Genomic DNA, 16,646 nt, shown 5'->3' with positions numbered 1-16,646 from the left:
GATCCCATATGTCTACTCATCAACAAATTAGATATTCTAACAACTAAACATCCCTTCTTACAGTGAACACCCGGATGCCAATCAACCGGATCCATATCTCCTGGAAACGGTAACTCACACACAAAACGGCCTCATCACCCTTATCGTGGGAGGCATCCTAGCGATTGTCCTGGTAGCGATCCTCATTTCCATAGCCTACTGCGCACGGGGTCCTCTGAAACGGAAACCTCACCACGCTCAACCCATCAGGACTTCCAGCTTCCAACGTCTCCAAACACACCCTCCATCGGCACCATCGTCGATCGTTTCTCCACCGTCGATCACTCCCACGATTGCCACCCTATCCCGGAACAAAATCTACGCCAACGCCGAACCAGAAGAGTTGCAGCGACGTATCTCCGAACTGACCGTTCAACGGTGCCGCGTTCGGTTGTCTTCTCTCCTTCAGGAAGGCACCTTCGGCCGGGTCTACCGTGGTTCCTACAACGATAGTCAGGAAGTTCTAGTCAAAACCGTTGGACAGCACGCATCACAAATCCAAGTCTCGTTGCTCCTGCAGGAAGGAATGAGCCTGTACGGTGCACAACACCCGGGAATCCTATCCGTACTTGGCGTTTCGATTGAGGATCACACAGCCCCCTTCCTGCTCTACCTTGCACCGGATAGCATGCGAAACCTGAAGATCTTCCTACAGGAACCCATCGCTCGAACCCTGACTACGATTCAGATCGTTAAAATCCAACTACAGTTAGCACAGGCTCTGGGACATTTGCACAGCCACGGAGTGATCCACAAGGACATCGCCGCTCGGAATTGCGTGTAAGTGCAACGTTCAACCGAATTGAACCTGTTAAAATTTAACCAATTTCGATTTGAATTCCAGAATCGACGATCAGTTGCGAGTGAAGCTGGCGGACAATTCGCTTGCGCGGGATCTGTTCCCCGGCGATTACTACTGCTTGGGTGACAGCGAGAATCGCCCGATCAAGTGGCTAGCACTGGAAGCCATCCAGTACAAGCAGTTCAGCGAAGCGTCCGATACGTGGGCCTTCGGAGTGCTGATGTGGGAACTGTGCACGCTGGCACGGCAGCCGTACGCTGAGGTGGGTTGAAAATGAGAACTGTTCATTTTTTTGGAATTCTATCTGACGTTTTGATTGTTTTTCGATCCGTTTAGGTTGATCCATTCGAGATGGAGCACTACCTGCGGGATGGATACCGATTATCGCAGCCAATCAACTGTCCCGATGAGCTGTAAGTATTCCGTTCCGTTCTCCTGTTTCAGTTATTCATTTGTTCTTGGCAGTAAAGTGTCCAAGTGACCACAACTCAGAAGAGACGTGAGTGTCGCTAGTATCCAATCTACGAAGTATATCATAACAACGCTAACGCTAACGCTAACGCGTAAAGTGTCCAAGTGACCACAGCTGTTAAATGGATCTAACATATGGATTGGCAATTCTAAGCAATATTTGACTTCAAAATGGCTTTTTCTACTTTTTAAGGCTTTTCAATGCATTTTTAGTTTGTTGAAGGTTAAAATTGCATTTGGTTGCTATTTTAAGGTAATTTTGGCGTTGAAACCGCTGGTTTTGGCGTATGAATGGCTTTCTGCGTTTAAAATATATTTTCGGCTCATTACCAAAAACGCAAACCAGTTGACATGAGTGTTTCCGATTTGAATTAAACATTACTCATATGTTCGCTGCTACCAATGGTTGCATTTTACATTTACATGACTTTTTTTATCCAGAGCAACTTTTGAAAAAGGTGCATTTAAAAAATGGATTATATTAAAAAAAAAACCATAATTGATCTATTCAAAATGACATCTGAGAAAAAGTTGTAAGTAATTAAATCTAGATAGAGCTGGAATTAGAAACTATCGCCTTCCTCGGTAATTTTTACCGAAATCTGAACAGCTGTTCGGTAAAATGTATGCAATTTAATTCAATTGCTTTTCAGCTACTTTGAAACTAAATCTCCACTAAAATGACAAGATTTGATCATTTAAACAAGGTTGAACATGTTTTGAAATTATTTTCAAATTCAATAGCCTTTAAAATGAAGGTCGAAGATTTACCGAACGTTCAGCTGTTCTGATTTCGGTAAAATTTACCGAACACAAAAACAAAATCTTAGTGTGTTACAGCTTTTGTACACAATGAGTTCTATCGATGATTTCTAGGCACTCAAGGCACGTCCACGCAGACCAACATAACGATTGGACAGGGGAAGTCTTTCCCTACCTGATGAGGATGTTGGTTTGCGTAGGCGAGCCTTTAATTTCTAGAAATCATCGATAGAAGTCATTGTTTACAAAAGCTGTTAGACCCTTATTCCAGCTATATCTAGAAATGATATTCCTTATTAGAGAGTTGTTATATTTTTCTCCTTTGGTTTTTATTAGTTATGTAGGTTCTGATTCAACAGACGAGGCTCGGTAGCTCAGTGGTTACCGTTTCTGCTTACTGAGCAGAAGGTCGGGAGTTCAATCCCAGGCCCGTCCCCTTCCTTGCAATTTTTCACTTTGCCTTATTCTATACCCACTAGATTTTAATGAAAACAAATTCTTCTTTAACACCGATCGCATCACTTACCACAGTGTGGGTCCTGATAAAAAAAATAGAAATTGGATGAGTGCGCGCGCGTGTGTGTGTGTGTGTGTGTTTGTGTATTATAATCGCTCTACCAAAAAACGATCCCTGCGTATGCGTGCAACCTTTCCCCACATACAGTGGTTTCTCGTGGAAGCGCAGAGGATTTCTCGGTTTTCTTCACAGCGAGTACCACGTCAACACGTGCGTGTGTGTGTGTGTGTGTGTTTGTGTATTATAATCGCTCTACCAAAAAACGATCCCTGCGTATGCGTGCAACCTTTCCCCACATACAGTGGTTTCTCGTGGAAGCGCAGAGGATTTCTCGGTTTTCTTCACAGCGAGTACCACGTCAACACATTCCTTCCCATTCCCTAGTTAACCTGCACGGCACGGCCGGCGCTGGTATTGCTAAATATTAGATCTCCAGTTCTTACACATTGAGGATGAATGTTAGTCCCAAACATCATCTGTTGGTTCTCTGTGTAATTGCAGATGATCTGGTAATAACATAGCAGCAACAGTGGGCGGTCAAGCTGATTTGATTTGATTTTTGATTTGATAGGTAGGTTCTGATTCAACACATTGTAGTTTCATTTTTATACCTGTGATCTTGACTTTGAGTACTTAAGGGGGTTAGATTTTGATAAGTTCTTTAGTGGGAATGACACTGATGAAGACTGCACATTGTAGTCAAAATACGTATCTGTCATGGTTTCCAAAATGAATTAAGTGGAATTAAATGGAGGATAACCTTTTTTGCTGTCTTATAGAAATGTTGTTTTAGACAAAAAAATACACATAAATTAATAGTAAAACAAACATAAAACGTTTATTTTCTCAAAACACCCATCTTTGATTTTTATAGTTTTTTGTAAAGAAAGCTTAAGTAATAGCATAAAATGTAGTGAACTGTGTAAGCTACTAACTTACTTCAAAAAAATACTAAATTTTTTAAATTTTTATTGATTTTTTTTTAAATATAACGAAAGTAAAATAATAACTTATTTGAATTCTACGCATAATTTTTGATAAATTTGAACATCTAAGCATCTTTCCTAAGTCCAGCCGTTCTCAAGTTAATTCGAATTTAATATAATAATAATTATGAATTTGCAACATTCTAGACCATTTTCAAATGTTGGTCGCGATGTCCAGCAACAAAATGTGTTTTCCATGGTTGTAAATTAAATAACAAACAATTCGTTCTCAGGTATAGTGGCTGTAAGTCTTTTTTTTTCTCTGTTCGGGACACAACATCACTGCGACCAGTAATTTGATCTACACACTATTTCAAAACTACCCAAATTTGGGTAGAATCCACCCAGGTCGGTCAAAACTGAACCTACCCAAAAATGGGTAAAATGCGATGGGAGTTACAATTTGACAAATGAACAACATCGACATGAATCCGATCTACGTTGTTAATTTGTCAACTTGTCACTCCCAACATAGTTTACCCATTTTTGGGTAGGTTCAGTTTTGAAAGATCTGGGTGGATTCTACCCAAATTTGGGTAGTTTTAAAATAGCGTGTCCTTAGTTTCGTGCATGTCGTATTACTCCATCAGTAAAGCTCGATTCAAAGTAAATCTGGACGCACGGTTTAATACACCACCGCGCCCCTGGTGGTTGAAACAAAAAACGTTTGACAGGCATTTGTTGATGTTTCATTGACGAAGAAATTGGTGAAAAGTTTTTCTCGATTGATCGACGCATCCCGAAATTAAGGATCATGGAACTTGAGAAAAGAAAATTAATTGTGCACAAACATCTAGAGAACCGTTCGTGGTCTGCCTTAAAAATAGCAAAAGTGTTAAAATTCCTAAAGTCAACGGTGAGTCTTGTAATCAAACGTTACAAGGATACTTTGAGTGGGGATAGAGCACAGCGCATCTATCATAAATAGATGAATAGATCATGATGGCATCGATCACAAGTAAAGTGCGACAGTTCGTTCGAAACGGTGAAATGTAATAACTTGTTATGTATCGTTTGAAAGCTGAATAAATACCCTTTTGTTTGACGTTTTGATCAAATGTGTATGATGTATAATTCTTGAGTTATGATCACTTGAATGCGTCCAAATTTACTTTGAATCGGGCTTTATTGAGAAATGATGAAGTATTCTTTTTTTTTTATCGTTGTCATTCTTGCATTTATCGCAAGGTTCCTTAGCAACAAAATTAAGGAATGACACCGATAATGACCATGCATCAGAACCCAAGTTTTAACGCCTTCAAACTAGGGAACAAATAATAGAAGATTAGGAATCACATAGATGAACTCATTTTTTTTCCTTGTTTCAAGATCATCCTCGGTGGACAAAACCGAGTCTTATCACTATCAACAAAGCATAAAAAGGACTAAAATTTGTTCCTTTGATTACTGAAAAATCCTGTTCCCCTAGTTTGAAGTAGTCAGGACTAGAAATCGGTTGTAGATCTTACATCCCGTAACGTACCACGAAAAGGTGATGTACCCATGTTACGGGCGGCTGTCAGTCTTGCTCGTTTCTATCTAGGCGCAGCGGAAGTGTATAGTCAAATTTTTTTAATACGCCCTTTTTAAAAGTTACTCTTGAGATAAAAAAATATATATTTAGATATAAAATGCAATCATTCGTGAACATGTTCATTCAAATCGGAAGGGGGTTGGAAATGCTCCAAATGGTTTTTTAAAATATTTCACATCTATGATTATTTACCTACCGTATGCGTGATAATGTTTGCACCAGCAATGTCAAAATTTTAAAAAATCTCAAAAATTTCGTTCTCGAGTTTTTTTTTATTTATTCAAAGGGGGATTGTTTCTCAGAGTCTTAAAACTATGTTAATCATCTAATGAGTTTCCACTTGCTGCAATTACGGCCTTCACACGCTTCCGGAATGCACGGCAGGTTTTAATAATGTAGTCTGGATCAATTTCTCTCCAGGTACGGGTCAATGTTTGTCTGAGGCTTGCTGTACTCGGGTGGCGTTTAGAACAGGCCTTGGTCTTCATGACGCGCCATATTGAGTAATCCAGCGGATTAAGATCGAGGCTGGATGGCGGCCACATATCCTTCGCCCAAAACGGAAGATGTTCCTGCAACCACTTCTGAGTGCGGTTCGAGGTGTGGCACGGAGCCCCATCTTGTTGAAATACAACATTTGGCTTCGGACCGCACTGTTCTTTGATCCACGAAAGAACATACTTACTTAAAATCCCGATGTTGACCTACGTATTGACCTTGTCGCCTTCTGGAATGAAACCGGGTCCATTTTTTTTTGCCATCGGAAGCCACCAATCCAAACACCATAACGCTAGCAGGATGCTTGGTCAGATACACGTTCTTGTGCTTGTCGGCCACGTCTTTTACTGGACGAGAACTAATATACCGGTCGGTTCTGGAATTTGATACGGGATCGACGGTAAACATGCTCTCGTCGGTGAACAGGATTACCGGATTTTTTTTCGCTCAAGGAAGTTCAAGATTTTCTTGCATCGTTCGACTCGTAGCTCCCGGATGCGGTTGGTAATCATGTGAGTTTTTTTTCCGTGCCCTCGACTTCGCCCCGCAATCTTCCTTTACGATCTTCTGCACGTAAAGTCACTGATCCCGTGTTCCTTTGCCATTTTCCTTATTGAACGCATTGGATTCACCTGAATCTTCCTTTTGAAAGCAGCGATAACCCCCGTGGCCACCTTCGCGGATAGTTGTCCTTTCTTTTCTCGCTCTAAAGCCCTTTTGACGGTCTACCGGGACACTCCCACGGCGATTGAAATGTCTTTTTGCGACATTTGCGCGTTGGACAAATCAAGAATACGCTGTCACTTCGTCATGGTGCAACTGTCAAACTATGTAAGTAAATCATTTTCTTTTATACACAGCCTACTATACGGTATGAGCTATAGGTTACGTGCATGCAAAGAAAACCAAGGCATTCTATGCACAGGTGAAACGGGAACCTTATTTGTACGATGGTGCAAACATTATCACGCATACGGTATAGGGTAAATAACAGCTTTGGCAGGCAGTGAGTGTTTTGGGCAACCAACATTTAAATGTTAATCTCACTGGATTTTTCACCAAAACACTTTGCTGAATATATTCAAACGATTTCGTAGTCTTTCAGCATCAATTCTAATAAACTGTGGACATTTTTAAGCTTCGTGGAACCTCAGTACGTCCTGTGAGACGTTTCAATATTCTTATAAAAGGCAAACAATATGCGTTTTTTGCTTTTTTGAAAGTAATGTTTTTTTATTGTTTCTAAAATAACTTTTGGGAATTTTTACGCTATAATCGCTTTAATCTATACTATTTATTTTTTCACAAATGTGTTATAAGAAGGTCCTAAATTTATTCACAGTTGTTCAAAGCCATACTTTTTCTTTCAAGCCCATGCTTTCTGTGGTTCAAATACTTCACCTATAATGGCATATATAAAAATGTTATTAACCTAAATGTGTACCAATTTTTTTTTCAGGTTCGCAATCATGGCCTACTGCTGGACGATGCTTCCGATGGAGCGACCCTCCTTCGAGCAGCTCCAGGTGTGCCTGCAAGATTTCTACGCCCAGATCACTCGGTACGTCTAGGGTCTACCGAACGCCGCAGCAAACGGTGCGGTAGTTCCTATTATGGCCAATGGTCAACGTGATTCAAAATTACAAAAACAGCTACTCCAATCCCAACACCAACAACAGCAGCAGCAGCAACAACAACAACAACAACAACAACAACAGCGGTTTTACATGTTTCCTACGCCACGTGCACTTTCGCTTAGCTTTAGCTTCCGGGTAAAGAACCGACACAACAACAGCAACAACACCAGTAGCACATTCGGCGCGAACAGCACTATGCCGCCGAGCAGTAACAATAACAACAATAATCACATCTACGAGAGCCCGCAGGATGCCCTGGTCGGTGCCTGCCAGACGCTGCCCGTTCGAACTAAAATTGGTGCCGTTTCGTGACATAAGGCCAAAGTGGCCACCATCAGCCGCAGCAATGGTGGACCGCTGGCGACGATTCGCGAGTCACGCAGCAGCAAGACTCGTGACAAGTCACTCAAAAAACACATCCGAAATAGCATACAATCAAACGGTGGCAAGGAGACAAATAATGGAAACGCTTTTGTTATACACTGCAACAGCAATGGTATTGATAACTGATGCTTGTAAGGCTGGGGGATTGGACACTGTGGAATCTCAATTAGGAATGCAGGTTGAGCATTCAGAGCAGTGGAAACAGAATACACATAATTCGTGCCAAAAAATATTTGCTAGAACTCGTAGGATAGAACTTGTCGACATCGATTAATCAACACACACACAACTCCAATATCCGTTTAGCTGAGGTAGATTAAATTTTGACAAAGCGGAAAATCTTACTTATACACATACTGAACACATTTTATATCGATCGTACACACCCGTAGACACCATCAAATTCATATCCATTCCCATGATTGCAAGATATCCTGATATAGACAATTGTGTCTACTAATGTCTGTAAAATTTGTTGTAAATATTATTTTTATTATGAGATTTTTTAATTCGCTAGGTTTAATGACAGAATCAAAACTTTAAAGATCAAACGACGTATTTATTTAAATCATTTTGTTGAATCGCGAAGCACAACAAATTCCATATAACCATCAATGAACACTGTTGTTGGTAGCAAACCGATTAGCTTAAACCATAACCTATGAAATAGATCATCAATAAAGGAAAATTCACATAATCTGTCCTAGACTAGAAAAGCCGATAGGGAAAAAATGCCTCGAATTTACTCACGCAAGCCACGAAAATTTGTAACGCAGTAAAATCGAATTTGCAATTAACCGACCCGCACTGCCGAGATTTGTAGACTGAAAATTATCCTCCCAACAAGCGACACTTTCACGTTTTCGCCGATTCTCGAAAGCAATGTAAATATACTACTTAAGTGTACAAAGTTTGTTTCATCCGTTTTCTGCCATTCCTATTTTGAATCCTACGTGAGTTTTTCTCTAGTTAAGTTTTCGCGATTCCTGTTGTATAGATTGGCGAACAAGGAGGAGATTGTAATTAGTTGAAATGATAAGAAACCTATAAATAAATCGAAAGGTGTGGTCTATAAGCTTTGTTGACGACGGATAGGATGTAGTAAGGATTTAAGCGATGAAGAAAAGATTGAATTTCGATCCACCACTACTGCTGGAAGGAATGTTGTAAAGGAAAAAAAAACTTCTTCCACGTGGTAACGCATCAAAGTAGAATAGGCGAAAGATTGTAAACTCTCAACTGACTAAATGAGAAAATCAAATGAAGTAACAATGCAACCATTAATAATGCATGAAGCAAGAAAACACAATGTTGACATATTTGTAGGAACTTATACAGAAAAACAAAAGTGTAACGTGGAAAAGCTAATCAATTATGCAATAAAAATTGTATATTTTAAAATCGGTGGGCTTGTAAACATATACTTCTTCAACTTCCGAAAGTTCTTTTTCATTATTTTTGGCTGCAGAAGCTGTTCTACTGTTAAAATTGTTAATTGGGGAGGGACCTAGGGGGCCTCTCTTAGCTCAGTCGGTAAAGGCGCAGCTACAAAGCAAGACCATGCTGGAAGTGGCCGTGTTCGAATCCCGGTCCGGATGCTAGGAATTTTACGGGTTGGAAAATTTCTCGACTTCCTTGGGTATATAATGACCCATATTCTTGTTTTCGTTCGAACCGTATTTTCCATACAATTTTTTTTTTTTACTTAGGACTACGTCTTTGATTTCTATATGGGGGTACACTTTGTGAAAACCGAAAATGGAACATGTAACAAAATAAGAAAGATTTTGAACGTTAATAACTCAGCTGTCCCTGGTCCAATTTCAATAATTTTATCACCAATCGATCAGAAATATGACTACGCATCGATAAAAATGCTTTCAGAAATATGACTACGCAGCAGCAGTAGCAGTGCTTTAGGCGTGTGGCGTTGAAAATTGTTCTCCAGTAACAACGAGCCCACATAAGCAACCATCAAAGGAGGAAGAAGCTGCACCGCTATGCTATGGATCGGAATCAGTAGCTCTTCGTGAGTCGCTGCGGTCATCTATGACAAGCGTGTCACCCTCGCTCCAAACGACATACAGCTCGACAGTCTCACCCGTGTTGAACACCCAGCTCAGAATTACCCAACCATCACTGCAAAACGGTCCTTTTCAGGGCCACCAAAAATTTGTTAAAGAGTATTATTTGGACATTGATCAAGGTCATCAGTTCCCGCAAGCAGCTAGCTATCAAGGCGTAACCTGTCTATAGAAGGTTTGGAATTGTAGGCCTGAATATATTGGTGCAATAAGTTTTTCCTCGGCTTTCATTCCGCACGATTCGTTTCTTTCGTTTAATCAATCACCCTTGTAGTCGAAAAGATTGAAATTTAATGTGGATTATAGATTTTTTTGTATGTTACCAAAATTTATGAATGGTTTGCCAATAAATGTTGAGATAATTTATTGATTTTTGAGTTATCACACTGTATACCATGACAAAGCAGCCTGTTTGTGAGTTTTTGCCTGTTTTCAAGTAAGGAGTTATCATAAAAACAAATCGCCAGCGCGTATTTCCCGGCGACTTTACAAATAAATAAAATCAAACAAAATCATCATGCAGAACTAGCTAGGATTTGTTTTACTTCATATTTCACAAAATTGCTTTCGAGTGTTAAGACATCGACTCCCGCAAAGTTTACATTTTTCCCTCTACCAACACATACATCAGGGCTAGATAGATCTCCACAGGATCTATAGAATCCACGCAATTTCAAAAAACCAAAATGCACAGCATTACGAAAAGCCCGATACGACCAATAGCAGATAGATTTTAATTCTAAACAATTCAAACGATTGGAAATTTATCTACCAATCTGCTAAAATGAACACTTAGTTAATTTTCAATATGTCACTATTGAAAAATACCAAATGTCCAACTGTTGTAATGGTGATCAAAATTATCACCAAATGTCTGAGAACAGCGCATTCCCTAACACAGACTTAAAAATCGAATTCGATGCGGTCCCACTGAACGGTGCTCACCGTAAGTGGTGGTGTCCGGTCCAGCAGCAGCAGTCGTAGCAGCAGCAGCAGCAGCAGGAGTGCTTTCAACAACAACAACAACGAAAGTCTGCCTGCAAGCAGCGAGCTGCAGACCTCATATGAGCAGGGCTGGTAGCAGGTCACTTTTTAGTGACTTGGTCACTATTTTGAAGCCAGTCACTAAAAAGTCGCTTTTTACACCAAAAAGTCACTAAAGTCACTATTTCCATAAAAATAGTCACTAAAGTCACTTTTTCACTACTAAAATAGAGTGAAATTTAAAAATATCAACAAAATGTTTAAATTGAATACTTGGCACTACAGTAGTAGTCTACAGTAGTTTAAAAAAAAAATACACATCTGTTTAAAAATTGAAAATTTAAACCAGGGTGACCAGTGAACCGCAAAACTTTAAAACACCAGGAAAACTATTGGGATATGCCTTCAATTTATATTTAAAATCGAAGAAAATAAACCTCCTTTCCCAGAAAATAAACCTCCTTTCCCAGAAAATAAATTGTAAACCTTGGAAACTTCCCAAAAGTATTTGTCTGTGATAGCTTTTCAAAAGTCTTTCAAGGATGATCAAGAACTTTAAAAAATCCGCTTAAATTTTAAGCCAGGTTTACCTATATAGTTAAACTTGGCTTAACACATACGAGCGTCGCATTTGATTATTGCTTAAATTATTAGAGACGCAAAATTCAGCGCCGAAACAATTTTGGAAATAATTCTAATATAATTGAGAGTGCATTTTAACAAGAGTTATGAGAAGAATTCTATGATGATTGGACGAGGATTCTAGGTGCACTTCTAATAAGAATTAAAAATTAGTTCTGAAATGTTTGCTTAAGGGGGATCTGATGAAAATTCCATGAAAATCCCGTTAACTCCAAAGATGGTCTCTGCCGATAGTTCTAAAAGAATTTTGGGGTGATTTCTGACGATACTTCTATTCTTCTATTCTAAACAGTTCGAAATAAATTCCGAGAAGAATTCCAATGGAATCGAAGTTTGAGGGTTCAATCTCAAAGGAATTCTGAGAAGAGTTTCAAAGTTTGTGATGGATTTTTGTTTTGAGAATTCTGAGGAAATACTATGGGGATTCTAAGGAGAATACGAATTGAACTTCCAATTGAATGCAGGGGAGAAGTCCAAGATTATTCTAAGCAGAAATCTATGAAATTTCTGGGGTTAATTGCATGGAAATTCTTAGGATTGATTTATGGAAGAAGCCTTCAGGGAGTTCCTAGAAGAATCAACAAAAAATCGAAAATAATCTACTTTAACTAATCATGTGTTATTATTTCATGCGTGAATTTAATGATTTACATAGGCGGATATGCTTAACGTCAAATATCAGACTTAAAGTGGAGATTTTATACGATAGATGAGGAGATTCAATTATAGAGTTGATAGTTCCGTTATAGTACGGCAGTGTGAAAATTGTATATACAAAGTAAAAAGCTAGCAAAGGACAATTTTGAGAAAGGTACGAATGGGGTAGTTGTTTACGTCAGATATCGTAATATTTCGACTTGGGTGTGAAACAATGGATAGAATTGTTTCCACACATCAGAGGTACATGAGTAAATCGGCGATCGATCATCCTTTTTGCCAGTGGTGGCAGGGGGAAACACCCCTCACCATCCCTCATTAACGGATGAGCTTGGCAAAGGAGATGCTCTACCCTATTCGTACCTTCCTCAAAATTTTCCTTTGTTCACTTTCTACTTTCTATATACAAATTGCACACTGCCATACTATAACGGAACTATCAACTCTTTACTTTCATCTCCTCATCTATCGTATAAAATGTCCACTTTAATTCTGATATTTGATGTAAAGCATTTCCAACTACGAAAATAATCTATTTCCAAGAATTTTGTTGATTGCTCTGCAAAAAAAGTTTAAGAGAATGGGAATTATTCTAAAATAGTTCTTGAGATCATTCTGAAGAAATTCTGGGAAAAGTTTATAGCGAATTATCAAAGTTATCTACCTAGATATATCAAATATTTAAAGATTTCGGACGCAGAATCAAATTCAAGATCATACAAAAATGGGAATTACTATTTGCTAGTCATCATGTATAACGTAAGCAAAATTATAAATTATTAAAATCACTCCAAATGCTCTTCACAGGAGATTCCGTTGTGATATTCGATTAAATTAGAGGAATTTATGAAATTTGATTTTAAGATCAATGACGTAGCAAGTTTATTTCAATCTCATACCGTATTTGAATTTCTAAGTTACCAAATAATCAACCATACATACACTTATTTAGTATTTACAAGTCACTATTTGGTCACTATTTCCGTAATTTTAGTCACTAAAGTCACTACTATTATAACGCATCGACACTACCAGCCCTGTATGAGCAACCATAGAGAAGGAGGAAGAAGTCCCACCGCTAGACTAGGATCGGAATCAGTAGCTCGTAGTGCTTAGCTCAGCATTACTCAACCATCACTACAAAATGGTCCTTTTGCAGGACCACCATAAATTTGATAAGAGTATTATTTGGACATTTGTCAAGGTCATCAGTTCCCGCAAGCAGCTAGCTATCAAGGCTCAACCTGGTCTCAATATAAGGTGTGGAATTGTAGGCCCGAATGTATTGGTGAGATTAATCATCGTCCGATCATTTTCCAGAACACGCTGGTAGCAAGTATTAAAAATCCATATAGAATTTGAGAGAAATGGGAATAATTCGCTTTGGGTGTATATTCAGTCCCCAGAAAGCCAATAAAATCAAATTTGTGAGAAAATAAGCTCTCACGAGTTCAATCTCTCGAAGTCCCTCCTTTTTTTACATATTCTGCACAAACGATACGCCCCATTCATATAATTCGGAAGGAAATCCTGTGAGGGGTGAATTGAATACACTTTAATACCAAAATGCACAAAACTTAAAAATTCCTATATAACAAAAAAATCAAAATACACCTTTTAAAGTCGGGTACACGCTCGCTCAATGTTACTCAAAAGTGAGTAACTTCTACTCAGTTTGGTATTTTTGTACAAAATGTCAAAATCTGAGTAACATTGATTGAGCAAAGTGAGTAACTTCTCCTCTGTTTGTCTAAAAACATTGTTTACTCATTTCTGAGTAATCCTGCACAAAGTTACTCACCATGCTTATGTCAAATACTTGTAAAAAAAGTGAAATTTTTTGTTGGTGATTAAACTTCCGATTTCCCTTTGAAGTTTTGAAAATTTAGAATAAAGGAATGAATCAAGTGGCTGCAGAGGTAAATAAGGATTCGTTTCGTAAATTGGAAAGGTAAGAAAAATGAAGTATTTGAAAATAAAAGCATCTTATTCAATCCTATCAAAAAACAATAGGCATATCTAGGAAATGTTGATGTGGGATGTTACATCGGACGTAGTGGACAGCATAGAAATGCAGATGGAACATCAGCGTTTTCTGAAGGACATTGGGATCCCTGTGCTCACTCATATTGCCATGATAATGCCATACAACATTTTTAGACATCGCTGAAGAGCGTCGGTCACCAGCCTCGTCGTTGCATTTAGAGAAGCCTCATAAGACACCGAAAACATTGTTTTTTAAATATAAATGTACGTCTCCTCTTTTATATTTTAATAAAATTGTTTGTTCTATCGTTTTAATTTTTCATATTTTATCAATATAAAATTAATTAATTACTCATTTCGAAAAACGCTTAATTGATATGAACTGAGTAACATTTACTCAGATATGCTTTTTTACCACAAATCAGAACTGAGTACAAGTTACTCTGATTTTGACAAATGCTAGCATTACTCAAAAGTGAGTAACTATAGGTTTACTCACTTTAGAGTAGTTCCACTTTTACCGAAAGAGAGTAGATATTTACTCACTTTTGAGTAACATTGAAGGAGCGTGTAGATGAATCGAAAATACTCAAGATGACAGTCCCTTGGATTCTCTTCATCAACTTTCTTTTTGAAATAAATACTACAAATTTGATACGCTTACAAATAAAAAACGGGAAGAGTTAAGATAATTGATGATTGATCAATTAAAAGAACTAAATGTTCACATTTGTTCCGTCCACTAGCGGTCCTACGTCAAGCTTCCGTTCGGGCGCCTAGGCACAGACCCTTCTACTTTTTTGTATGGAAAATACGGTTCGAACGAAAACAAGAATATGGGTGAATATGATTGTACCATCAATGTATCAGTCTCCATATATCGCTCTTTTAGTAAAAAAGGACTATTTTTCGGATCAATTGCAGTAAGTATATAAATTTGTATACCTACTTGCATGCGAGCTTGCATGTTAAAAAACTTAGAACTATCTTAGTTATTATTATTTTAGCTGAAATATGTCTTATTGCTGAGAAAATCGTCTTTTTTTTATATAAACAGAGAGAGAAAGATTAGTAATATCCGTTTAATTCCAGTACCTTATTTGCTTATTACGCGTATTTCGTCTACAATGTGCAGACTTCTTCAGTGTCTTGTACTAATACTCGACTGTCTTTTTTCAGTTGCATGATCGACGAAAATGTCAGACGTCACGCGTTGTTATTGTTTTGTCTAAGGTGTCAGCTTTTGAAATAAAAGTTAAATCTACGTTGTTTTCGTGTTTTATTTGGCTAAAATCAGCACAGGTGGGTAGATTTGAATATATTATGCATGCTTAAATCAAAGTTTCTTAAGAACTACAGTGCTTTTACTTGGTTCTGAATCAAAATTTAGTGAGAAGATTTTGGTACACTGCAAATTTGAGGAGTACCAATTACCGCTCATTACAACATCCTTTTACCGACAAACCGGCATGAATGGCCATAGCAAAAACAATGAAATTTCTGACCAAATCACACTACTGCACGGACAGAAAATTGTTTGCATTGAACCAACAAAAAAAATTTATTTGTATTTAAACAAACAATTCCGGTTGAAATTATATTGCAGTTTATTGTTTTGATAAAACTTATTCAAATAAATTCAAAATAAGATTCTTTTTGTTTTAATAAGCCACTCTTCAACTGCAACTATTGTTAAAATAGCAATATTCTTTTATTAAGCCAACAATAGTTAATTTTAATTTAGCATTTATTTGTTGTGTCCGTTCCCCGGGCCATGAATGCAAAAATAATTACCAACCATTCCCCTCGTTCCCGGACGAAAATGTAAACAATAACACAAAACTGTACTCGTTTAATTCAGCTCTTTTCTGTGTTCGACGTAAATATTGTTTTTAACAGTGAATTTCGGGAAATAAGTGCAAGATTTCCGAAAATCTTAAGACTTGAGGTACGTCAGTATGCTGCAGTTGCTAAATATAATCAGTTTTTCTGTTTTTTTCCTTGATTTTTTTCCGTCGATCTTGTTTTCCGTACTGAGTAGTAATGCTCCCGACGCCAGGAAGGCAGCTCCCACACCTGAAACCTACCTATTGACCCATCAACTCATGAACCGGAGAGATTTTATGCCTCAGAAAGATTTTTTTTTAAATTCAATTGCAATTCTGTTTGTTACTAAAAGAAAACACAACATTATTGAATCAATAAACATATTTTTATTTCTACTGCGTATATTTTCAGACTTAATAAAATAAATAAAAATAATAAAAAAATTAATCAACAAGAAATCTCTCTTGAAAACAAACATATTTTTTGCTGACCCAGCAGCCAAATTTGACAGCTTACTTCAAAACCATGAAAGCTCTTGTAAATTCGAAAAGATTTTCTTTTTTATTTGACAATCCATGGGTTTTTAGAAACAAAAATACTGGATTGTTGAAATAATAATGATTTCTTTTTTTTTTTTTTTTCTTCGGTTTGTTTTCCGTCGATCTTGTTTTCCGTGCTGAGCACCAATGCTACCGACGCCAGGAAGGCAGCTCCCACACCTGGACCCTACCTATCGACCCATCAACTCATGAACCGGGGACCAACGGCTTTACTTCCCTTCCGAAGGAAGACGTGATCAGAGATGTTATGCCTCAGAACATCCCGGCGGCGCCGAC

The 16,646-nt window shown here is 38.0% G+C and overlaps 1 protein-coding gene across 1 annotated transcript in view; it reads left to right on the top strand.

Moving 5' to 3' along the window:
• Nucleotides 1-8,673, top strand: part of LOC135707840 (tyrosine-protein kinase Dnt-like) — a gene marked incomplete at its 5' end in the record, with an annotated part of 38,540 nt that extends 29,867 nt beyond the window's left edge. Inside the window, 4 exons of the mRNA XM_065229754.1 lie at nt 64-819; nt 884-1,103; nt 1,178-1,254; nt 7,069-8,673. Coding sequence (XP_065085826.1) covers nt 64-819; nt 884-1,103; nt 1,178-1,254; nt 7,069-7,180 — 1,165 coding nt within the window. The remainder of the gene's footprint in view (nt 1-63; nt 820-883; nt 1,104-1,177; nt 1,255-7,068) is intronic.
• Nucleotides 8,674-16,646: the final 7,973 nt, after the last annotated feature.

The sequence above is a fragment of the Ochlerotatus camptorhynchus genome, unplaced genomic scaffold (genome assembly GCF_037179485.1).
Source record: "Ochlerotatus camptorhynchus isolate MF236.1 unplaced genomic scaffold, CSIRO-AGI_Acam_v1.1 ptg000320l, whole genome shotgun sequence".
In the NCBI taxonomy this organism is placed as follows: Eukaryota; Metazoa; Arthropoda; class Insecta; order Diptera; family Culicidae; genus Ochlerotatus; species Ochlerotatus camptorhynchus.
The sequence above is the reverse complement of the archived record's forward strand: the minus strand, read 5'-3'. Positions and strand labels throughout refer to the sequence as shown.